Source organism: Clarias gariepinus, chromosome 11, assembly GCF_024256425.1.
Source record: "Clarias gariepinus isolate MV-2021 ecotype Netherlands chromosome 11, CGAR_prim_01v2, whole genome shotgun sequence".
Classification (NCBI taxonomy): Eukaryota; Metazoa; Chordata; class Actinopteri; order Siluriformes; family Clariidae; genus Clarias; species Clarias gariepinus.
In genome coordinates this window covers 20373063-20398901 of record NC_071110.1, presented here as the reverse complement: position 1 = coordinate 20398901, position 25839 = coordinate 20373063, and the positions used below count along the sequence as shown (strand labels likewise).

The window sequence follows — 25839 nt, the reverse complement described above, 5'->3', positions numbered from 1 at the left end:
GTCTCGACGAGTGTCACGTGCCTAGGGTTAATTATAATAGTAATAATATATTTGATAATAATAAACCTTTGAATGCATGTCCTAATATAATAATTGATAGAGATTATGTAGGGGGGCAATCCGTGGCAGGGGGGCACTTTAGCGCATAACACCTGTTTGTGTCCGCGGTAAAGTTAGTTTGATATTCGCATCTCCGAATTCAATAGCTGCGTAAATAAACCCGCAAATAAGATACCCAGATATATTTTCTCTCTACATTGTGTTTAAGATACATCCTACTTAAATTATACATAATTTAAAAGCACAAACACCATTATTCTCTACGGCGCAACGAGTGATTTAGGGATCATCGCAAAATGCCCCACACCAACAAAAAGCGGAGAACGATATTGATCTTCCCTTTTGCAACTTTGTTACCACACTGGAAACTAGAAATGCAAGACTAGTACTGCCTGATAAAATATTAATTTTTAACAAAAATACAGAAACATTAGCATACACATTGGAATAAATTAAATGACATATATAATACCGAATGTTTCCTTGTATATTGTTTCTCTGCGATTAACATGCCGACGTTAAACCGTTATTGTTGCACTATGGTTCCACTTTTTCTCTGATGTTATTTTAATTTACTTGTATTAATGATCTATTTCTTTGTGTGTCATTATTTAGTTTCTAGTGTCTGATAAAGAAAATAAAGATTAAATAAATCAATAAAGAAAAGCATGAATTAGAATAGGTACTTTCCTATTATTTTCCACTAATTCCCTCCCGTTCATTGCGCCCCACCTGTCATGTCTGTATTCCCCACTTTGAGAACCACTGCTGTAGACCATGCACCATGAAATTGTATTTCAGCAAAGTCTTTAAAGTAGGGGAAAGTATTAAAATGAGAATTCAGATAAAACCAAATATGTAATAACCAACAGTAGATGATGTGTTCCTTTTTGATTGTTCTTCTTCTTAAGGTTTTAACAGATTTTTTTGGCCACTGTTTTCTCTGGCTTGCTCATTAAAGATATAAACCTAAAATTAAAAGCAAAATAGAATTTACTTTTGGCCAACATCTGTTGATAAAAGCAGCAAATTAATACAGCTGAATTAAGTTTAATTTTAATATTAAGAGTAAAAATGCATAAACTTATAAGGTTATTCACTTTAGTTATATACAGTACTCATACAGTACAATATTTTGTAAAAGCTGGCTTGCAGACCAACTGCCAATTGTTGTTGTTACTAAGTCATATTAATAATTGGTGGCTATTAAATGGATTTGATTACATGTCATTAAGCAGGTTTCCTCCCCAAATAATACTTAAATGTCACTTACACTGCGCAGGTTAAGTTCAGCCAGGGGTCAAGCTTTTTGTAAACTAATTAGAGCAGATATAGGGAACACAAAGAGGGAGAGTGGGGACATTGTTTGCCTGTTTGCCCTTGGATAAGACTTCAGTTACATCGCTGTCAGTGACTAGCATTGTTCCCTGCAACTCAAATTGGGCAATTTTCTCATCTGTCAGCCAAATTCTTAGCATACTTGGTCTATTTTCTATTTGCTTAAATAAACACATCTGGAAAAACAATTGTCTTTATTTAGAAAAAAATTAATACTTCCACTATGAAGTACATAGTATTGCTCACATTATGCAATATCTACTGTAATTCATATAAGATCCAATAAATAAAATCATCCAACTCTTATACAGAAAGGCTGTAAAAGGCAAAATAATAAAACATCAACAAAAAATCTACAAACTTAATTTCCTTGTGTAAAATGGGAAGCAAAAATTTTTGCTATTCTTTTCGTTTCTTCTCTTTGCTCTGATGATGGAGTAACCCTGGGCCTTGGACGAGTCACTCTTTGATCTGTAAACTTAGATTTTTCAGAAGCCTAAAACAGATTATTTCAAAAACATAAGGAGAACTGTGGCATAAATGCATTAAAAAAATCACTTCCTAGAACAAGAACAATGAAAAACACAAACAGTAAATATCTGTCATCCAAGGATGCAGGAAATACACATGCTAAAGATGTAGGAGAGGCAACCAACTTAAAGGATAATAACAATAATAACAACAACAACAATAATAATAATAATTACATTAGCAATAAATCCAGAGACATTAAATTTAATTGTATTTTATTTTTAGCAAAAACACTTTGTCCATAAATGTTATCAGTGGTTTGCATCTTAAAGGATCCCTTCTGCAGATTTCGTCAATAATGTACCTATTGGACTAGGTTTAATATTGTGAAGGGGTTTTCTTCATCCACTTAACATCCTCTTTGGACTACATATTGAGAGTTTTGACAAATTTCTTCCAAATGCAGCTTCTTGCAACATTTGAAATCAACTACAGATCTTTTATCTGCTTAATTTCTCATCAAATAACTAACAGGCATTACAAATGGCCTTTAAACTTCTTACCAGTCAATAGTCCAATTATTAATTAACCTCAGAAAATGAAGAGACTTTGTAAAAAAAAAAATAAAAATGGCTAATTGCTAAAATGGCTAAAAATCAGTTAATCCAATATTTTTTTGTTTAATTAATCACTTAGGTCTAGATTTCAATCACCTATTGATTAATCCACTTTAAATGCATTGGTGTGGTATACATTTTGGGACAAAAATTCCCAAAATACTGTCACTGTCCAAATATTTATAGAGGCTGCTTTAAATTCCAACTGCCCCAATGTAAAATGCCTTTCTGTGGTCATCTGTGAAATCTATTTAATTTGAAAATATTTATAAGATTTGCTATAAAGTTAAAAAGAAAATAAATGCAATAGCAACACTTACAGGGTCAGAAAAGTTTGTGGGAAAAACAGGAGCCAAACGCAGTGCTCTCATAGATGCCTCCAAATGGTGAGATGGAAGAAAGAAGTTTGGAATCTCTCTGGAAGCATCAGGGCTAGGAAAACATTGATTAAGGCATACACAGAAGCCCAATGGCAGCTCTATGATATTATAGGATTCAGAGATTATAGTTATAGAGATTTCATTGTCCAAATCTTAGCATGTCTTTACCAAATCCTGTTAAAGAGCTGCATTAATCAAACATGCAGACATCAAGGTTTTTCAGGTTAGTGTTTTGGGGAAAACTGAATTTTACAAAAGATATATACATTTACATTTGCCACAAATGTCCCTTTAAAGAGGGTGTTACCTAAAACAAATACATATATGGTGTATCTAACTTTTTATACCATATCACATCTTCAGGCTTCAATGTCTTCTGAACCTACAATTTAGCTTTCAAAATCATCCCTATGAATCACACATAGATATTGTATAAATTTTAATGACTATAATCCATGTCCAATCAACTTCCTACTGATATTTCACACACAATAATGCAGGTAGAAAGGATACAGTTTCACTTTATTTTCCTTTTTTTCACTTATAGTGATTGTCTTTGTGCAAGACCTGGAGCTAGAAGATAATGTTGAGTCATCCTCTGTTGACTCACCATCTGTAGTGCTATCATGCTGATCCTGATCAAGAATCTGCCTTGTTTCTCGGGCGGAATTTTCAATAAAAAATACCTCTTTATCTAGATGTTCATCACAAACATTGTGCACTTCTTCTGCATCTTCTTCTGCATCTCCTCTTGCATTCTCACATGATTCAGAACCACCGGAATAATCTGAATCAGTAGCATCTCTTTGAGGTTTAGAGATACTAACTGGTGGAGATGTTGCAATTTCTTTATGCTTTTGGTGCATAAGGTCTTTAGACACTTCTGTTGCCTCAAAACTCTTGAGCGAGCCAAGCTCAAGATCAGACAGCACAGTAGTCCAAGGGCTTGTCCAGTCTGTGGCTGAAGTGATCTCGTTGAGTGGTCGAGGTTCTATCAATGTCTCCTCAAACCCCTTGATATCCCTTTTCTCCACCTCGTCCTCTTCTTTATTCTCGTCCATCTCATCCTCGTGGACATCCTCATTCTTAGAATCAGTGTCTTCTGAAGTTAGAGATGAGAGAGGTAAAACGTCCTCTATCTTTGCCTCTAGGGATTTTTTATTTAATTCCTCTGTCTCACAATTCTCTGACTCTATTAGCTTTGAATTTTCCACACACAAAACATACATGTCAGATTCAACTGGTGTCAAGAGATTCCTGTGTGTGTCTGAGGATGATTCTTTGGTTTGTTCTTCTCTTAGATCTGTAAGCAGATAAACATATTTTTAATGCATGGTTTTAGCAAACCTATTTGAACAAACAGCAGCACTGATAACAGGCTTACTTTTATTTTTGCCATTGACTTCTCCCACAAGTTGGTTGGACTTGAGCAGTAGCTGCTGCGTGTCTTTCTCTGAATCATTGGACACTTTCTTATCCACAGAGTTTTGACTCCTCTCTTCCAGTACAGAGAACACAGGTGCAGACAACTTGTGACTGAAGTACTTTCGAATATCATCAAGCTCACTGAGGTTTTTCCTGAAAGGCCATAAAACCTGACTGAAAAAATATTTTTCACCCCAGTCCATCTCTCAAATATTCTGAAGCACAAATTTAGATCTTCAAATTTATCACAATTCTTTTATAACTTCATAGGAACAAAAAGATGATTCATACCTAAGGGCTGAAAAGAGTGCTGAGCTAGAGGGCTGAACATATTCAGTACAGTTATTTAATATGGCAATTTCCTTTTCCTGCAGAAACTTATGGAACTGGCGAACATTGTCCATGTGCTCATCATGATGATCAACCAGGCTAGACCTAAAAAAACAATTATCAATTCAGCAGTACTAATAAATCCTATTGTTGCACATAAACTTCTCAAAGTAATTTAGATTGGTTTAGTTAAACCCTTCCATATTAACAGAAGAAACATTTATACCAAAACATGCTGATGCGGCAAAAAAAAAAAAAAAACAACAGTGCTACCATTTGTCAGCAACATTTATCTTGTCATTTATCTCATCACTGGTCATTCTGAATGTTTCCTTATCAGAGATAAGCAGCTTTGTTTTGTCTGGAAGAGAGATTTTACTGCTGTAATTAACCTAACAGAAGGCATAAGATGCCCTTAAAAAGAAATTTCAATTCTCTTGTCATTTTTCTTGAGTCTTCAAGTCTTTAGAGAAATCACTTTTTTTTTTAGTTATTTGACACAAAGGCAATATATTTTATAATTGTATGAACAATTTAAATAAATTATGCTGCAATTAAAATATTTGGCATTTTACCTATAAGGCATAATACCTTATTGTTGTCTTTATATTATTAAATAATTAATGTAAGCTAGTCATCTGCCATGAATAAAATGTAATTATGTGGGGAAACAGGGCAATTTATATTTTTCACCAAAGGCATCTATAAAATTATATGGCTATTAATTATTTGTCTAAAAACAAATTTATTGATTACAACATGCAACCATAAAACAGAAACAAGATATGACAGATTAGGACATTTTCCAAACTACTAATGACCTTGAAAACTTGTGGAAAAGTTTATTTGTATGCATCCGATAGTCACTTATCTTATATAGGCCATCTTAGAAAATAAACCTTTTTTAAGGTTCATACCTTCTAAAAAGGATTCGGCCAGAGTCTTCAGGAGTGCTGCTCTTCTGCTCAGAAAAATTGCTGATGTGACTAGGGAAGCTGCTGTACACAGCTGTGGTTTGATAACACACTGGCACAGCACTAGACAGAGGCTGGAATAAACAGGAATAGACAAGAATATTTCTCTATATCCATCAGTAGCACCAAGTTTTGCCATGGTGAGAGAACTCTGATGTAAAATTACCTAAAAATACTTTTACTAATTCCAATTTCAATTGATAATCAGAACTGTGAACTAGACTACAACTGTAAATCAAGTACATAGATATAAATGAAGCATGTAACATACGTACACTGAATTGCACGGCTATGTTCTCACACACAGCCTGTCTCTGGGCTCGGAGCTCATGCACACCCTTTAGAGGAGACACAGACACTTTGATCTGGCCCTGACACTGCCCGCTTAAGTCTGTAATGTTGTACCAGCCACACACGGACTGAAAGCCAGACAGAAGTGGAGACAGGTCCACTGAGGCAAATCCTATCACACGCTCTATTTCTGATTAACAGAAGGGCATAGAAAAAAATCAATAATTGTAAATTATATTTTTTCCTTCAATATCACTGGTTACTCAATTTAAAAGCACACAAGTAAAAGCTAATCATCATTTAAAATAAGAGTACATGCACAGACTGTACCCCCTTTGTGCCAGACTTTGAACACCAGAGACTGCTGTGGATCTAGAAGAAGCTCTTTAGAGAGTCTGAGAAAAAATGTAAGTTGATTAGCCATATACCATATAGTTAATTGACACTTTAATTTTGTACATGTTTGTGTGTGAATGTACATGCCAAAGAATGTAGCTTACTTGCATTCCTGCTGATGGTCCCAAACTGGGGACTCACTGTACTGTACTGCAACTGTGCTAACCATAGCAGGTTCAGCAGCTGTTATGTAAGACACCCAGCAGCTGTGGAGACTGTTACTTTGCTCAGCTGTATTAATAAGAAGTGATAATATATTTTAATATTTAAATACAGTGAGTAGGAATATCATATTCCTACCTCCTGTGTGTAAGATTTTTATTTCTATAAACATCCTACCTTTTATACTCAGGTGCATAGCTCGTTCAACACTAACAGTTGCAGTGAAGGTGTTGTCGTTGGTGAAAACTGTTGAGCTTAGCACCGATTTAGTCTGTTGTCTATTTGATACAAAACACTGTCTGGACTGACTGACAGGAGTGGGGGATTGTATAGACAAGGGTTCTCTATCCTCCTCCTCCCCTGAACTGCTCAGCTGCATTTCTTCCTCCATGGATGGTGGGGACAGGGGTATGTGTGAAATGGTTCCTACTGTCACAGTCATATGGACTCTAAGAGCAGCTCCACCCAGGTCAGCAGCGGAACGCTTAAATAGAGGATACACACCTAAAGAGGCATAAGACATAATCACACATATCCTGTGTTTATTTCCACTTATTTCATTTTTTTACCCAGGGGGGCTAAAATTGAATTATAATTCGATAAACTTAAATATTTCACATTTGAATGCATATTAATAAGGCGATAACAAAGTGCATGTGTGTGCCAGTGCTACCTTGTGCTCATAAATCAAAAAAGATAAAGTGTGTGGTACATTTATAAAGCTACAGTGCATAATTACTCAGTCAGAGGGGAAAAACACTATGATGTTTTTGAGATGCAATGGCAGGAATTGAGGATTGAGGAAAAAACAACGTCCCAACAGTGTTTGACTGTTGGTACATATTTGGTAACCTAGTAACCCAGTGTAGGGATCTATCCAATGACAGAAACCTAAGCATTTTTGTAAGCTGTTCTGAATTAGATGGGTGCATACTATAACAATAAAAAATTATTTCAAAATTATACCTAAAATAACACCTATGGCATTAGGTAATTAAGTAAAAACAACAACAGGTCTGTTTTGAAATAGCTCGTGCAAGAACAAGATTGGCAAGTGCATTTGTGAAACCCATCAAGCACCCTGATTTACAAGAACAGAAAGTAGAAATAAAAGTGGAAAGAAAGGAAAATCAGCAAAGACCATGTAACTAGAAGGTCTGTCCAAAATTTTGACTGGTGGTCTATCATGTTGTATATCTATTCACCATCAGCATACCTTCAACATCATCACACCCCTACTTTAGGCAAGAAAAATGTTTTTATACACGGTTATTGAAAGAAATTTCCTCACTGTGGGATAAACAAAGGTATATCTTATAGGTGGGAGCCATCTGCTGAATAATCAAAACATTTATTTGTATATAGATAATACCTTTTAATAACCTGCATTCGGGGTGTGATGAATATGTAATTAAATTGATGCGTTAAAATAAATAACTAAATAAATAAAAATCAAATCAACATATTTACATAAAAAACACTTTCAATGCACTAGAATGCACAGGCATCTCTTAAGCACTGCACTTCACTGTTTGACCGCTAGATTCCATACTCATGTGTGATTTAAAGCTTCATAATGAACATGCTTTATAAATATGGATAAAGTAATACATAACTTGTTGATTCAGCGAGAATCATTTTGTCTTTATTTCCTATTTCTTAATGACTGGCACATTTTTGTTACAACTCAACCAGACATGCTAATCCGGTCCAATCAGTTTATTATAGCCCCTTTTCATTTGGGGCCCAGCAGGCAAAAAGTCCAACGCCGGACAAACTGCCCACCCCGAACCCTCAGCACCCAAAGAGTCAAAGCCAGAGGGGCCAGAGCCACCCTGGTGGCACAGGGGGTTCTAAAATGTGTTTTTAATGTTAGTGATTTTAATGCTATGGCCGATAGGTGATATGTAACAAACTATGATAGACTTAATACAGACTTGAATATCTAATGTCAAGATTAATGTATTTATAATTATACAATTTCTTAACATACAAACATTATGATTTCAGTCTGTTCTATTATCATATATTCTATTTTTACAAAAAGCGCATTTCAAGACCTTTTCAGAGGTCAGAGGTTATTTTTCATCAACTGATTTTTCATAACCCAGATAAAACATCGAGTTCACTAGTTCACAATTTATGGGCAGCACACAACAAGCACACAAGGCTGTACTTTTCTGAAGTAACGATCATATCATATATCACAATATATATTGTGCTGTGCAGCAGGTTTTATGTTCACCTGAATAAAAAAGAATACAATTTAGCTTCAAAAAGTAAAAGTTAGTTAGTATGCTAGGTTCACCTGACAAAATGGCCAGTAGGAACAATACAGAGGGTGGTGCGTTCAGCTGAGCGCACCATCCGCATCGAACTCCCTGACCTGCACTTGATCTATAGCAAGCGATGCTGGACCAAGGCCAGGAAGATCGTGAAGGACCTCATCCACCCCAGAAATGGACCGTTCTCTTTGTTGCGGTCAGGAAAGCGCTTCCGCTCCCTGAGGGCCAATACAGAGAGACTGAGGAGGAGCTTCTTCCCGCAGGCAATACGGTCTCTAAACCAGTTCACTACAAAAGACTAATCGTCTGTGCATTTTTGCACACCGCACAGAAATTGATACCTATTGACATTATTCATCTGTTTACTTATGCACAGTTGGACAAAGACATTGCACATTTGCACATACATGCACATTTGCACAATTCCTGGACATTTCCTGTTTATTTCCATTTTTTATTTCTATTTAAATTTGCTATTTTGTCTTTTGTACAGATAAGTTTTTATATTTCTTATATATTTTTTGAAAAATATGTTCTATTTCCTTATGTTTCAGGTAAACTTACTCTATTTTATACCACTATTTATTTCTTGTTAATTGTTTTTAAATTTTCAAGATCACGGGCGGTCGTATAAGCATTTCACTGCCTATCGTACTGTGTATGACTGTGTATGTGACAAATAAAATTTTAATTTGAAGCTGGATGTACATACTAAGTAAATATTACTATACCACTTATTGTCTGCTTGTGCTTTGAAGTTGTTGCAAGAGCTGAAAGATCCACAAAGGCGCACCCGACCAGACGATCTAACTTGTGAGGTCGCATCCGTTTCTCTTTGCCGAAGGAAATCCATAGCTGCACTTCTAGTTTCTCCTCCCTCAGGTACCAAAGCAGTGGCTGGTCCACTCTCAGATCTATAGCCTGAGTGCCAGTGAATGATATTGTAGCCATGATCTCACTCTTTTCACCATCTTTCAGAGCCGAATGTCTCAGCTCAGAGCAGAAGGTCTCTTGGTCATAAAGTTTGTATCTATAGTAACAATAGGTAGATCTCTGGACCTCTTTGTGACCTGGGAGCAGCAAACACTGGACTGGTACCCAAGCCCTGGGCATAATGATAGAAAATGTCATTGTGCGCATTATTTCTGAAGAAGTGTCCCCTTTCCTTTCATCCTCTTCATCTTGCTCACTGTGTCTTTCAATTTTCCACCCCAGGACCCGGGCTGAACTGAGGACACGTTCCCGGTCTGTGCAATGACTGAAGTTTATAGAAAGCTCAAGCCCTCCGACTGAAGTGAGGCTGTGAGGTAAAGGCACACTTGGAGGAAGTGAGAGACCATACCAGCCAGATATACCTTAAAAAGAACATCAGGTTTTACTACTGTTATTGTTGAAGTTTAAATATTAAACTTAGTTACTCAGCACACTTTTACCTGTTCTTTTATAAAGAAGGTCAGCGAGGCGAATTTTCACAGATCCCAGAATACTGTCTTCAGATCTTGAAGGATGTGGTACTGAATGAGAAGAATTGTTTAAAAATCAATGATATGCATAAAAATGTGAAACTGAAACTAAAAGAAGCATTTTCAGCAAAGAAGAACAATTTCATTGGAGTATAGGGGAGTCCTGTCAATTTTATTATTGTACATAATGGCTCCAAAATTCAGCTGCTCCTTTAATTAATCAAAGTCATCAAACATACACAATAATTTTAGTAAGATGCTTAATTATAGACTGTGGCATTCAATGTTCTCTATATATATCAATGATTATTATCCTTAATGACAGCAAGATCAACTGATATGATGAATCAATAGTAGTTCCTATTTCTCTTTTCAACCATATTTGTATTGATTTTAAACAGGGATACAACATATTAAACATGTACTGTAGTTTTTCAATGCACACTTTTAGAATATATGTTTATATACCCCTTATAAACCCACCCATCCCTGACTCCAAGCCAGCCTTACATGTCTAAAAAAAGACTCTCTCCGGTAGAGAGAGTGATCCGGAGCCGGGCTGCATACAGGAGAGAATGCCGGAGTCCACGGCTATATAATTCCGTCATAACATCTCTATATTCGGCTCGCTGACTTATGGAGCGTAGTCATCCACGATACGAATCTGCTGACCGTGATATCCCAGCTTCCCTCTCAGCCGTGCCTCCCGAATCTAACGGTCGTTAATCTGTATAGGGAGAATGACAGACCAAGGTCTCCGTCCTGAAGCAGGTTTGGATGCAGGTATTGGTGAGCTCTGTCAATCTCAGGCGTGGTTGAAATGTTTCACTCCCAAACACCTAACAAATTTTTTTTTTAAAGAATTCGGTAGCAAGTCCACCATCAGTAGTTTCTGGAAGGCCTATTTTGTCTCCTGCTTCGGCCTTCTAGGACTACAACTGCCTGTTAACTTTGATCCGTAGCGAGTCCTAATGAGGGTAAGCGATGGCCATAGTCCTTCATTTTGCATTTAAATCGTTCAAGTTTAGTTTCCAGTAAACGAGCCTTGACTGCTTCACGGTGTTTGTCTAACAGCATGGAGATAACCTTGACCGTTAGAGCTGCTGCAGTGTCATCTTTTTTTCACAGCTTTAACATTTCTAGTAGTAATTGTAAGTAAAAAATAAATGATTGTGGGGTGAAGTATAAAAATATAATACCCTAAAGAGTAAATTTAACATCCAGGGACAAAAAAAGTAAGAAAATAAAAAATTGTCTGAGCATATATCTACCACATCTACTCCATGTGGCTGCTAACCGGAAGTCCCAGTAGTTTTCCCAGTACCATTTCTGTACTCACCTTTGCAATGATCTCTGTTATAAACTGTAAAAACTGCCACAGCTTCTTGTAGAGCCTCAGCTAGACTCACACTCTCTCTGCTGTCCCTCTGTACTAGCAGTGGACAGCAAAACTCAGTTTGATGCTCAAACTCTGGGCAAAAGCTCCTAGCTGCAATGCGTGTCCTGCTGCACTCCTTCTCAGGCAGAAATGAGAGCTGCAAAGTGACGAATGAGTTTACCCCCACCTCTGAGTAGTACTGCAATCCTATGGCCCTGTGTGGAGGAAGAAATCTGATGGATCTTGGGGAACCGCCATTTCTAGAATTTTATCAAGATCATGAAGAACACGTTTATAGTCATGTGTAAAAGTTAGTTTCTTGCGTAAAAGGTGTGTTAACACAATGCCAAGAGGGAAGGGCATTAGCAATGGTCTTAGAGAAGCAAACTGAATATAATGGCTGACCCTGCACTCTGACCCCAGCCTACTAACGAAAAAAAGCTGGGAAATGCGAAGAATGAAGAATTTCACTGTACAGTAATGTATATGTGATAGATAAAGGCTAAAATAAATAAATAAATAAATACATTCACATTTACCCAAGGTCAGACCAGGATGCAATGCTCAGAGAAATACAAAAAGACCCAGGATCCCTTAGACCTTATAGGCCTCATTGGGCATGTTAAATGACAGCAAAATGAGAAGAAGACTAAACAATCTGACGAGTTTTTAACTGAAAGTGTCCATTAGAAAGCCCCTTCTGTTTAAAAAGAACATTAAAGAATGACTGAGGTTAGCAAAATTGCATCTAAACAAAGCACAAGTCCTTACAGCCACATCGCTTGAGCACCTTACAACCAATAAGTCGACCATGAACTTCCCTGTATACCAGAGTATTCTAGAGGCAAAGCTGAAACCATCTGTTCGACAGCTAAAGCTAGATTGAAATTGCATCATGCAACAGAACAATGATTCAAGGCACACCAGTAAATCTAAATCAGAACGACTAAAAAATAAAAGAATAAAGCTTTTCGGATGACCTAGTAAAATCCAGACCTCAACATAATTGAAATGCTGTGTTAAGACCTTAAAAGAGCTGTGTATAATCTAGTTCCCAAAAACCTAAGTGAACTGAAGCAATGGGCCAAAATACTCCACAACGGTGTGAGAGACTGAATAAAGTCATACATGAAAAATAATTATAAATAATTACTGGAAATGTTACAGGAAGTTACTTCTGCTAAACGTAGATCCACACACTACTAAATCATGGAGGGTACTTATTATTCCTAAAATGATTTTTTCTCTTTCTGGCTTTATTTTTGTTAAATAAATAATGGCACTGCAAATAGTTATATTGTTTGACTGAGGTTGTATTTGCCTAATACTAAGACCTGTTACGATCAGATGATTTACACAAAAAACATAAAAAGACAGGGTACTAACTTTTTTACACATAATTGTATTTAACATCACAAGAGAGGTACTATAAAGTAAAACATAACCCATCCTCACTAGCTTCCAATAAAATTTTGTCACATTAACTATTCTGATTAACATATAGTACAGTCTTCTCTTTTTTATTTTTGATATTTTGGTGAGGGTGCTGTAAGGGGAGAGCAAATTCACAGAACTTAAAAAAATAAATAAAAAAAAACTCACTTTGCTGCAGCCTGCAGGCCAGTGGCTCTGTGCACCTGCACGACCAGATTCACGACGTAGGATGGCACAATCCCGCTCTTTAAACTATTTCTCCTTGCCAACCGTGTCTTGTACTGAACACTCACTTGAAGGAGACCTAAGAACAAGTGCAACTTATATTATATAGGCTTACACATTAAGCAATAAAGTTAGTGTGAATTTAAAGATCCTAAATAATTGCCTAAAGGTTAACGCAGGACTGAATATTAACAAATGAATTAATGACAAATACCTGAAGGTTGTGTCTGGGTACTCGCATGCTTGTCAGAACATGGAACTAGTGGGAGACAGAAAAGCTGTGCTTCCATTTGCCTTTGCATTGTCACCATGGCACACAGCTTGGCTATGGGCAGCAGTCCTCTGGCTACCAGCTGCTCGCGCATATTTGGGTAATAGTACCTGCCATTGTTTCACAAGAACAACATCACTGTGTTTGTTTGTTCAATAAACCAACAAAATTAATCAAAATAACTTTTTGTGTGTAAATGTACAAAACCCTTTTGTGAAGCACACCATAACTGCACCTAGGGCGTGACTCAAGGAGAGAAACGTTTGTATTTTATGCACAACCCGAATTCCGGAAAAGTTGGGACTTTTTTTAAAACTTGAATAAAATTAAAATTAAAGTCTTTTAAATCACATGAGACAATTTTTTATAAACACTTTTTTATAGTGTATAATGCCTGCTACAGCTCTCAAAATAGTTGGGATAGGGGCATGTTTACCATGGTGTAGCATCCACTCCACTGTCAAAACAGTTTGAAGACATCTGGGCATTGAGGCTATGAGTTTCTGGAGTTTTGGTGTTTGGTCCCATTTTTAGAGGTGGGTAGTAAAGAGTTGCATTTACTTTGTTACATTTACTTAAGTAACTTTTTGAAAAAATGTACTTCTATGCGTAGTTTTCCCACACCATACTTTTTAGTACGAACAGCTGATTCACAACTGGGGAGGGGTGAATTATTTGCATTTGAATGTTGTATGACATTGTAAAACACACACAGTAACACTAAAAGAACAACAACCCAGGATAAATAGGAATAAGAGGCCCTGATTATACTGCACAAATATTATTTAGTACAACAAAATTCCTCTGCACTTACAAATCTTAGAATGCCCACGTGACATCAAAGATTTCCCTTGTTAATATTTTAACTATTTAACCCATTAAACTATTTATTTTACTATTTTAGTTATAACTGTTTCATTTACTTCAAAATAATGGTAAAACAAGAACAGTAAAACTTTTTAAAATTTTGTTGATTACATTTGTGCTCAAAAATTTAACAGATGAGGACTCATGTCCATCAATGCTGGAGAAACGTCCAGGTGGGAAGAAACTGCTTTGTGTAGTTCAAAGACAAGAAAACATTCAAAAAACACACATCAACAGCCTCCACCAAAGAGTCTGGAACGCAGAGTACAGGATGCATCACACAGCCGCGATATATTATACTATAAGCGTATTATACCAAAAAATACCTCCGCTGTTTTAACCATTATAGAGACATCACAGCCAGCAGTTGTTTTCAGAAATTCTTTAAAAGGTAAGGCTCTGTTGGGCTGGTGTTATGCGTAGAGCACTTGAGAATTTTCCTGAAGCTCAAATACAAAAAAATAAAAAATAATTTAATGCAGTAGGCTATTATGATCATCATTATTTTCCTTAATAAATAACGAAAACATTTTAACAAATTACATTTTTACATCCCAGTAGCACCCCTGTTGTGCTGCCCCACCGCCGCAAAACCTTATGAAATACAAGTGAAACATTAAACTTAAATTAAATTTACAATCACAGTACTAAAATTACAGTACAAATTTAGAATTTAAATTAAATATGAGTTTCTTATTTGCATCGAATTTAAGCAAAGTAAATGTATAACTTTATATCTAGCCTTTTAGAAAACTGACTCTGGGTGTGCATCAGAAAAAGTTTGCATATGTGCAAAAACTATATAATAAAACTATATAAGACTACATAGCGTTTAATAGACCCTACTTTTATTACTTACATTGACAAAAAAAAAAAAACATTATGATTTTGTAAATGTTTGAAAGCAAACAGGGTGCGCTGTTCTGTATTGTTTTTGGTGAACAAGAAAATGAATCGAAACACTGTGTATACTTGCTTCACAGACATAAAATAAATAAATAAAAATAAATTAATAAATAAATATATATACACTCACCTAAAGGATTATTAGGAACACCTGTTCAATTTCTCATTAATGCAATTATCTAATCAACCAATCTCATGGCAGTTGCTTTAATGCATTTAGGGGTGTGGTCCTGGTCAAGACAATCTCCTGAACTCCAAACTGAATATCAGAATAGGAAAGAAAGGTGATTTAAGCAATTTTGAGCGTGGCATGGTTGTTGGTGCCAGACGGGACGGTCTGAGTATTTCACAATCTGCTCGATTACTGGGTTTTTCATGCACAACCATTTCTAGGGTTTACAAATAATGGAGTGAAAAGGGAAAAACATCCAGTATGCTGCAGTCCTGTGGGCGAAAATGCCTTGTTGATGCTAGAGGTCAGAAGAGAATGTACCGACTGATTCAAGCTGATAGAAGAGCAAGTTTGACTGAAATAACCACTCGTTACAACCGAGGTATGCAGCAAAGCATTTGTGAAGCCACAACACGCACAACCTTAAGGCGGATGGGCTACAACAGCGGAAGACCACTTTGCAGGCTGGTGATGGTAGTGTAATGGTGTGGGGGATGTTTTCTTGGCACATTTTAGGCTCCTTAGTGCCAATTGGGCATTGTTTAAATACCACGGGCTACCTGAGCATTGTTTGTGACCATGTCCATTCCTTTATGACCACCATGTACCCATCCTCTGATGGCTACTTTCAGCAGGATAATGCACCATGTCACAAAACTCGAATCATTTCAAATTCGTTTCTTGAACACGACAATGAGTTCACGGTACTAAAATGGCCCCCACAGTGACCAGATCTCAACCCAATAGAGCATCTTTGGGATGTGGTGGATCAAACACCGTATTAGTATGGTGTTCCTAATAATCCTTTAGGTGAGTGTATATATCACATGCAATCTTGCCTAAATGCAAAATAAAAAATAGACTATGTAATTCGTATGAAAAGTGGATTTTTGGCGCATTCACTGCTGCGGAGACGACGGGATGACATGATTACCTTTATTACTACAGCCGAAACCAAAGACACTCATTTAGACACCACTAATTTATCAATGGATTTTTAAAATGGTCAGAGTTAGTCTGCTTGCTGTTTTTCCCGACGCATTCATAATCATTAGTCTACTTCTGCCGTGCACTCTGGAAAACTTTATGCATGCCGTTGAGCGCTGATTAGACTATGTAGGAAATTAAAGAGAAGGATCACGATGCCGAATCAAAATCCTAAGCCCAAACCTTATTTAAATTAAATTAACAAATATTATAAATATTATCAGTGGCGGATTGAGACAATAATTCAGGCCGGGAATTTGACTCCACTCCCAGGCCACCTCTGCTGCTGCAGTCACCACCACCCTATTCATGTAATCTACTGGACTGATAAACTTGTTGGCTAACCCTATTATTGTAACAGGTAGACTACCAGATGCAATATAAATGAATAAAAAAATAACCCTTAACAACTCACTAGGAATACACCATTTATACTACCAAACCAATAACAAATAGAAAATTGGCTTTTTAAAAGAGATATTAAGAGACACATTCACATGTTGAAATATTTGCATTTTATGTATTTTCAGTGCTTAACTCTAGTATATCAAATGTATCAGAAACACAAACACAAACTTAACAAAACCTATGACAGCGTATGTAACAGATAACAATGTTTACTCAATTATGGCATTATGTGGAACAGACCAGTAAGAGTAAACAGTAAGTAATTAGCACTACTAGTACACCAGTAGGCGTTTGAATTGGGTGATACTTAAAAAAAAAAAATCTAAATCCTTAGACTGTGGACGGGCAAACTAATCAAAAGAGATATCAAGGCTTTCACTGTCTCCTTCATCTTTCCCTGAATCCTTCTCTCTCTCACTCTGCACATGTAGTTGCTCTGCAATATGAAATAGGCGTGTTCAATAATCTGTATTTATAATTGTGCAGCCATCAGTTGTATGTCCCCAAAATCACAGTCCTACTACTGATCTTATAAATCATAAAAAGCACATGTTGTTTAAAAAGTATAACCTGCTGCCTGCATGTTTAGTTTTGCTTTAACTTTACCTGAAGGTCCCTGCTCTGACTCAAACGCTGAACTGTCCACCACCTCTAGCTCAACAGCAGGAGCATTTACAGTGCTAGTGCTACTGCTGCTTCCTTCGTCACCTTTTCATACGAAACGAGACTTGACACAGCACAGCAGCACTTACATATAGTTGCTCGTTTGTTGGTTTAGTTTTATCGATTGTGATTATTTAAGTGATTTGGATGAAAGTGTTTGTCTGCCAAATTATTATAAATATAATGTAAATGTAATCTTGACCGACCTGTTCCCTTACTGGCGAACATGGCTGGGATTTTGCAGCAGCTTCTTGCGTCAGGGCTTTTTTCCTTTTTATACGCTCTCTTTCTGCTCCTCCTTTGCGTTTATGCTCCATTTTTTGAACGATTTAGTCAGATATACCCTGTCTCTGGATATAGCCAGATATTAGGCAGTGCGTCGCTGACGTTGGGTCATGTGGGAGTGTAATTTTCTCTCCTGATCTTCTAAGGGGAGCACAAGTCCAAGTGGACGTCCATGACATGCGGAGTCCCACAAGGCTCAATTCTTGCACCGCTCCTGTTTAGCCTATATATGCTCCCTCTAAGTCAGATAATGAGAAAGAACCAAATTGCCTATCACAGCTATGCTGATGATACCCAGCTTTACCTAGCCTTATCTCCAAATGATTTTAGCCCCATAGACTCCCTCTGCAAATGCATTGATGAAATTAACAGTTGGATGTGCCAGAATTTCCTTCAATTAAACAAGGAGAAAACTGAAGTCATTGCATTTGGAAACAAAGATGAAGCTCTGAAGGTGAATGCATACCTTCACTCTAGGGGTCAGATAACAAAAAATCAAGTCAAGAATCTTGGGGTGATTCTGGAGACAGACCTTAGTTTCAGTAGTCATTTCAAAGCAGTAACTAAATCAGCATACTATCATTTCAAAAACATTGCAAGAATTAGATTTTTTTCTCTCAAATCAAGACTTGGAGAAACTAGTCCATGCCTTTATTACCAGCAGGGTGGATTATTGTAATGGTCTCCTCACCGGCCTTCCCAAGAAGACCATTAGACAGCTGCAGCTCATCCAGAATGCTGCTGCCAGGATTCTGACTAGAACCAGAAAATCTGAGCACATCACACCAGTCCTCAGGTCCTTACACTGGCTTCCTGTAACATTTAGGATAGATTTTAAAGTACTTTTACTTGTTTATAAGTCACTTAATAGCCTAGGACCTAAATACATTACAGATATGTTCACTAAATATAACCCTAACAGACCGCTCAGATCGTTAGGATCGAGTCAGTTAGAAATACCAAGGGTTCACACAAAACAAGGGGAGTCCGCCTTTAGCCATTATGCTGCCCGCAGCTGGAACCAGCTTCCAGAAGAGATCAGATGTGCTAAAACATTAGTCACATTTAAATCTAGACTCAAAACCCATCTGTTCAGCTGTGCATTTATTCAATGAGCAGTGTGCTACGTCCGAACTGACTGTACTATTTTATGTTTAATTATTTTTTTTAAAACTGTTTTATTTTTATTTTAAATCATGTTTTTATTAGTTTTAATTAGTCTTTTATTTATTTATTTTTTGTAATTAAATTTTAATTAGTTTAAAGTTTTGTTGCAAACTGCATTTATTTTTATTTTAAATGAAATGTAAAAGTTTTTGTTAAAATATCTTATTGCTATTATCTTTTATTTTATTTCATGTTTATTTTATTTTCTTCTATGTAAAGCACTTTGAATTACCACTGTGTATGAAATGTGCTATACAAATAAACTTGCCTTGCCTAATCTTCCCTTCCCTTTCCATTGCCTGATTCGTAGATTGAGAGAACCGTCAATTAATTCGTAGTTGCACACCAGCCTATCACATGCCAGACTGATCGTCTGCACAGCGGCAGAACGACCGTCAGGCCACCGGGAAATGTCCCGGTGCTCCCGATGGCCAGTACGCCCCTGAATATTATTATAATATTAAATCGTTGGGGTATTTTTTTCTAAATAGACGCTATCTTTAATAGACGATAAAGGAGTTGAGCTGTAAAAACACGCATTCTTGCCTAAACAACTCTTAAAACTACTTGTGAAACAATAACAGTAATATTTGAGAATATTAGAAATGAGAAAATAATGAATAAACTACAGTGGTGTGAAAAACTATTTGCCCCCTTCCTGATTTCTTATTCTTTTGCATGTTTGTCACACAAAATGTTTCTGATCATCAAACACATTTAACTATTAGTCAAAGATAACACAAGTAAACACAAAATGCATTTTTTAAATGATGGTTTTTATTATTTAGGGAGAAAAAAAATCCAAACCTACATGGCCCTGTGTGAAAAAGTAATTGCCCCCTAAACCTAATAACTGGTTGGGCCACCCTTAGCAGCAATAACTGCAATCAAGCGTTTGCGATAACTTGCAACGAGTCTTTTACAGCGCTCTGGAGGAATTTTGGCCCACTCATCTTTGCAGAATTGTTGTAATTCAGCTTTATTTGAGGGTTTTCTAGAACCGCCTTTTTAAGGTCATGCCACAACATCTCAATAGGATTCAGGTCAGGACTTTGACTAGGCCACTCCAAAGTCTTCATTTTGTTTTTCTTCAGCCATTCAGAGGTGAATTTGCTGGTGTGTTTTGGGTCATTGTTCTGCTGCAGCACCCAAGATCGCTTCAGCTTGAGTTGACGAACAGATGGCCGGACATTCTCGTTCAGGATTTTTTGGTAGACAGTAGAATTCATGGTTCCATCTATCACAGCAAGCCTTCCAGGTCCTGAAGCAGCAAAACAACCCCAGACCATCACACTACCACCACCATATTTTACTGTTGGTATGATGTTCTTTTTCTGAAATGCTGTGTTACTTTTACGCCAGATGTAACGGGACACGCACCTTTCAAAAAGTTCAACTTTTGTCTCGTCGGTCCACAAGGTATTTCCCAAAAAGTCTTGCCAATCATTGAGATGTTTTTTTTAGCAAAATTGAGACGAGCCTTAATGTTCTTTTTGCTTAAAAGTGGTTTGCGCTTTGGAAATCTGCCATGCAGGCCATTTTTGCCCAGTCTCTTTCTTATGGCGGAGTTGTGAACACTGACCTTAATTGAGGCAAGTGAGGCCCGCAGTTCTTTAGATGTTGTCCTGGGGTCTTTTGTGGCCTCTCGGATGAGTTATCTCTGCGCTCTTGGGGTGATTTTGGTCGGCCGGCCACTCCTGGGAAGGTTCACCACTGTTCCATGTTTTTGCCATTTGTGGATAATGGCTCTCACTGTGGTTCGCTGGAGTCCCAAAGCTTTAGAAATGGCTTTATAACCTTTACCAGACTGATAGATCTCAATTACTTTTGTTCTCATTTGTTCCTGAATTTCTTTGGATCTTGGCATGATGTCTATCTTTTGAGGTGCTTTTGGTCTACTTCTCTGTGTCAGGTAGCTCCTATTTAAGTGATTTCTTGATTGAAACAGGTGTGGCAGTAATCAGGCCTGGGGGTGACTACAGAAATTGAACTCAGGTGTGATAAACCACAGTTAATTTATTTTTTAACAAGGGGGGCAATCACTTTTTCACACAGGGCCATGTAGATTTGGAGTTTTCTTTCTCCCTTAATAACATAAACCTTCATTTAAAAACTGCATTTTGTGTTCAATTATGTTATCTTTGACCAATAGTTAACGGTTTTTGATGAGCAGAAACATTTAAGTGTGACAAACATGCAAAAGAATAAGAAATCAGAAAGGGGGCAAATAGTTTTTCACACCACTGTAGTTGTTGGGTCAAAATGTTGGGTGTTTAAAGTACCTGAAATAACCCAGATCTTAAATAACAGTAAGCAGATACAGAGATACAATATATAACAGTTTATTTTTTGTACAAATTGGTATTATTTGGAAATGTTGCAATTTGTACATTACTTTATAAATTTGTCTAACTGCTTACAAAATGTCTAAAAATATTAATCGGACACAATGATGAAACAGTTTTTCAGTACTTGAATAGTCTTTTTAGCAAATACTCTTTTTTTACCCTAACTTGAGTAATATTTTGGATGACTACTTTTTACTTCTACTTAAGTAATATTATTTTGAAGTACAGCTACTCTTACTTGTGTACATTTTTTGGCTACTCTACCCACCTCTGCCATTCTCGCCTAAAAATGCGTCATATATTTTCTATAGTTGAAAGATCTGTACTGTAGGCAGGTAAATTCAGCACACGAACTCTTCTACTATGATGTCATGCTGTTGTAGTAGCTGCAGTATGTGTTTGGCATTGTCCTGCTAAAATACACAAGGTCTTCCCTGAATGACACAATATGTCTAATACCTTTAATACATTTCAGCATTTACAGTGCCTTCCAAAACATGCAAGCGGCCCATACCTTATGCACTTTTGCACCCCCATACCATCAGAGATGCTTGCTTTTAAACTGAACGCTGATGATACGCTGGAATGTTTTTCACCTCTTCACCCCGGAGGACACGGCGTCCATGATTTCCAACAGGAATGTAAAATTTAGACGCGTCTAACCATAAAACACTTTTCCACTTTTTAAACAGCCTTGTTTTTTTAATGAGCCTTGGCTCACGTGTTTACATATAGCTTTAGTTATTATCTGCAGATGGCACAGCGCATTGTGTTTACCAACAGTGGCTTCTGAAAGTATTCCAGCCCATCTATAGCCCACAACCATGCCGATGAGTAATGCAGGGCCGCCTAAAGGCCCAAAGACCAGAGGCATCCAACAAAGGTCTTCTGCCCTGTCCCTTACACACAGAGATTTCTCAGAATCTTTTGATGATGTAACGCATTGTAGATGATAAGATTTGCAAAGCCTTTGCAAACTGACTTTAAGGAATGTTGTTTTTAAAGTATTCCACAAACTTTTTATGCATTGTTTTACAGATTGGAGAGCCTCTGCCCATCCTTACTTCCAAAAGACTCTGCCGCTCCAAGACATTCCTTTTATAGCTATATGTTAATTTTTTATTAAGGAATAAAATTCAATATGCAATAAATATAAAGCATCAGGTGGTAGGACGAATGTCAAAACGTGTGTAAGTATTCAAGCCGATGAACAGATAAATAGATGAATTGGAATAAGCTCATAGTTGTGTTTTTTTGTAATTGCAGGGGTGATTTTTGGTGATTTTTTATACACTTTCATTTCACGCAGTCAGAATTATTATTAAGTTTTTGCTTAGTATTCACTCACTATTCTCAACAATTTTATTATACAAAAAATCTCTGGGTACTCTGGTATCTTCCTGTACTCCAAAGACACAAGGAGTAGGTTAATTAGTATTGCCAAATTCCATGTAGGGGTGTATGTGTGTGTGAGCATCTGCCTTCTGGCAACCCTCTCCAGGATAAGCAGTATAGAGAATGAAATGGATATTGGTACCTGAAGTAAAAAGTGCTGAAGTATTTTATTAACTGATCATTCCTTTGGAATTTCTCTCTTTGTCTCTCCATCTCTCTCTCTCTCCCTCACACACACACACAGACACACACACACACACACAGACACACACACAGACACACACACAGACACACATCATCTCTCTTCTACCCAAAAGATCCACCAGACCATCTGGTACCAACACCCATGCTATTGTTGGGAGAGGTAAATGGAGAGTGATCAGACTGCTTTAAGGTGATGATAAAAAGGTCACGTTATACAACTGTGCTCAGCAGAAAAGTTTCTCAAACAGCACAACTCTTCGAGCAGACAGGTCGGCTACAACAGCAGTTGTGGACATCATGTTCCATGCCTGTCCTGGGCAGTTTTGCATTGCACTGCTGGCACATGATTAGTTGATTGAATAAGTGCAAGAATGAGCAGATGTTCAAGTGTTTCTATTAAAGTTTCTATCATTTAAATGTTATGTATGTAGTAACTTCACCAATGAGCATTTGCAAAGAAATAAAAAAAAAGTAAATATTTGGGCCATAAATATTTGTTGAGTGCGTGTGTGTGTGGTATTGAGTCTGTGTGTTAACATTTGTGATGTGTGTGTTAGTGTGTTTGAGACATGCGACTTGCTAATGTGTGTGTGTTTATGAGAGGGATACACACACACACACACACACACACACACACACACACTCCTACTTTCGCCTTCACAGACACAGACGCACACACAAAGATAAAGTGCAATTTTACTTTACAGCAGTGATTCCGTTAGTGTGTGGCTAAATCAAGTGTCATTGGCAAGATTTCTTGTTTATTTTTTCGATAAAAAAAGTTGTTTCCGTTGTGTGCGTGTGTGTAAAACAAAGGGGGAGAGGGGAGCTTACTTTAGATTCCCTCACACACACACACACACACACACACACACACACACACAGCACCTGCGCACACAAACGGAAACACTTATCTGTTGGGAATTATTTTTGCTTTTTAAAGTAAAGTGCAGGTTAATTTGTTTTATTTTTACTTTTTATTTTGTGTTAATTATTTTTAAGTACTTATTTTTTGTGCTGTGAAACGAATAATTTGAGTTTCCATTATTTCTTATAGGAAAATTCAATTTGGTTTATGAGTATTTTGGGAGTATGAATTATGCTCGTAATCCAAGGTTCCATATATATATATATATATATATATATATATATATACACACATACAGTATATACATTAATAGTGTGTTAGGACCATAAAAAAGTATGTGTGTTTGTGTGTGTACATGTGTGTGAGATGTGCTTGTGTGTGTGAGGGTTAACATTTGTGATGTGTACGTGTGTTCAATAGCCCACAGATGCTGGAAAAAAAAAGCATCACACTATGATGTTACTGAATGTGATCTCACTAAATATAATGCCACACAGAAAGTTATTAATCATTTTTCAGTGTAAGTTTAAGTGAAAGTGGGTATGAGCTATCCAGCAAAATCTCGTGTGGGGGCCCCTGGAGGCCCTGATCCACGTGACTCTCAGGCATCCTAAAACGTCTAAAAAGGTGGGGAAAAAAATTACAATCCATAGGAAACCCCTATAGTTCTTCGGCCCTAATAATCCTTAGGAAAACAAGAGGGTCCTGTGCACCCTATAGTGCTTGGGCCCTAATAAGCAGGCCCAAGGACCCTGCGCCATCGCCACCAAGGGCACACCACACAACCTGTTTGTCTCTTGAGCGTGTTAAGACCTACAAAAAGCCATCGCTGCCCGGGTGCACCATTGCACACTATAGACAATATGACGTAATAGCGCTGATATCAGCTTGAGCCATGAGTTTTTGATCATGTTAAAACCCCCAAAAAGCCCAAAAGGGTGGGAAATAAAAGAATCCTTAGGAAAACAAGACGGTCCTGCATTACTAATAAATAAGGCAGTGGTGACAGACTTCTTTCTCAACAATATTTTTTATTGATTTTAAACAGGGATATTACAGGGTAGACATGTAATGTTTCAATACAGATTTTATAACCCCCTTATAAACCCCTATAGCACCCACCCCACCCCTCCCTAACTCCAAGCCAGCTTAACATGTATAAAAAAGACTAGATGCCAGGCATAACAAAAAAAGAGATAGAGAAAAAAAGAACCTGGAGCTGGAAGTTTTTTGGTTCTAAGTACAAAAAAAAGGGAAAAGAAAACAAACAAACAAACAATCAAACAAGAAGGGGATCTAACCACAAATGTAAACAAAAAAAGCGAAGGGCCCCCGCACCTGCCAAAACCCCAAGTCCGAACAACGAACCGAGCAGTGGATCCCCCCCAGGGACAAAAAGGACACAACATCTCCGAGCCACTGGGCGTGAGTGAACGACGCAGCATCCCCCTACCCAAACAAAAGAGAACGCCTGGCCAGGAGTGTCGCAAAAGATAAAAAACACTGTTTAGCTGGAGTTAGATGCACGTCTTCCTCTCCAGTGATACCAAAAAGAGCAATCAGAGGATCTGGTTCAAGGTTGCATTTCAATATGTACAATCAGGTTTTAAAAAACATCCCCCCAGAATTTTTCCAAATTTGGGCATGTCCAGTACATATAAATAAGAGACGCCTCTCCGCTTTTACATTTATCACAACAAGGATCAACTTCTGGGTAAAAATGGGAAAGTTTGAGTTTGGAGAAATGAGACCTGTGTACAACCTTAAACTGTAATAAAGAGTGGCAGACACATAAGGAGGTTGAGTTAACAAGTTTAAGAATTGAATTCCAAGTATCATCTGACAGTGACAGATTAAATTTTTTCTCCCAAGCAGTTTTAATTTTACTTAAAAGGGTGTGACTCGAACCCATCAATCCACCATAAACAGTGGATATTAGGCCTTTACGCAGCGGGGATAACAGAGATGATCTAGAATTTGCTATTAAAGAGCGAATGAAGTGTCTTACTTACAGATATCTGAAAAAATTAGAATTGGTAGGTTAAACCTTTCAGAAAGCTGTTCAAACA

The 25839-nt window shown here is 37.2% G+C and overlaps 1 protein-coding gene across 4 annotated transcripts in view; it reads right to left on the bottom strand.

The window, feature by feature from the left end:
• Positions 1-1247: 1247 nt before the first annotated feature.
• c2cd3 (C2 domain containing 3 centriole elongation regulator) overlaps positions 1248-25839 on the bottom strand; it is a 50364-nt gene continuing 25772 nt past the window's right edge. For 3 of the 4 annotated variants that reach the window (XM_053507310.1, XM_053507311.1, XM_053507312.1), the window contains 15 exons: positions 13444-13610; positions 13173-13308; positions 11532-11785; positions 10163-10243; positions 9461-10084; positions 6622-6948; positions 6387-6513; positions 6217-6281; positions 5871-6076; positions 5539-5669; positions 4583-4726; positions 4251-4444; positions 3380-4169; positions 2807-2918; positions 1249-1894 (listed from right to left, as the gene is read on the bottom strand). In XM_053507310.1, the coding sequence (XP_053363285.1) occupies positions 1760-1894; positions 2807-2918; positions 3380-4169; positions 4251-4444; positions 4583-4726; positions 5539-5669; positions 5871-6076; positions 6217-6281; positions 6387-6513; positions 6622-6948; positions 9461-10084; positions 10163-10243; positions 11532-11785; positions 13173-13308; positions 13444-13610 (3493 nt within the window). In that variant the 3' untranslated portion in view covers positions 1249-1759. Of the gene's footprint in view, positions 1895-2806; positions 2919-3379; positions 4170-4250; positions 4445-4582; positions 4727-5538; positions 5670-5870; positions 6077-6216; positions 6282-6386; positions 6514-6621; positions 6949-9460; positions 10085-10162; positions 10244-11531; positions 11786-13172; positions 13309-13443; positions 13611-25839 lie in introns of all 4 variants that reach the window. The other variant, XM_053507309.1, reaches the window with a different exon arrangement.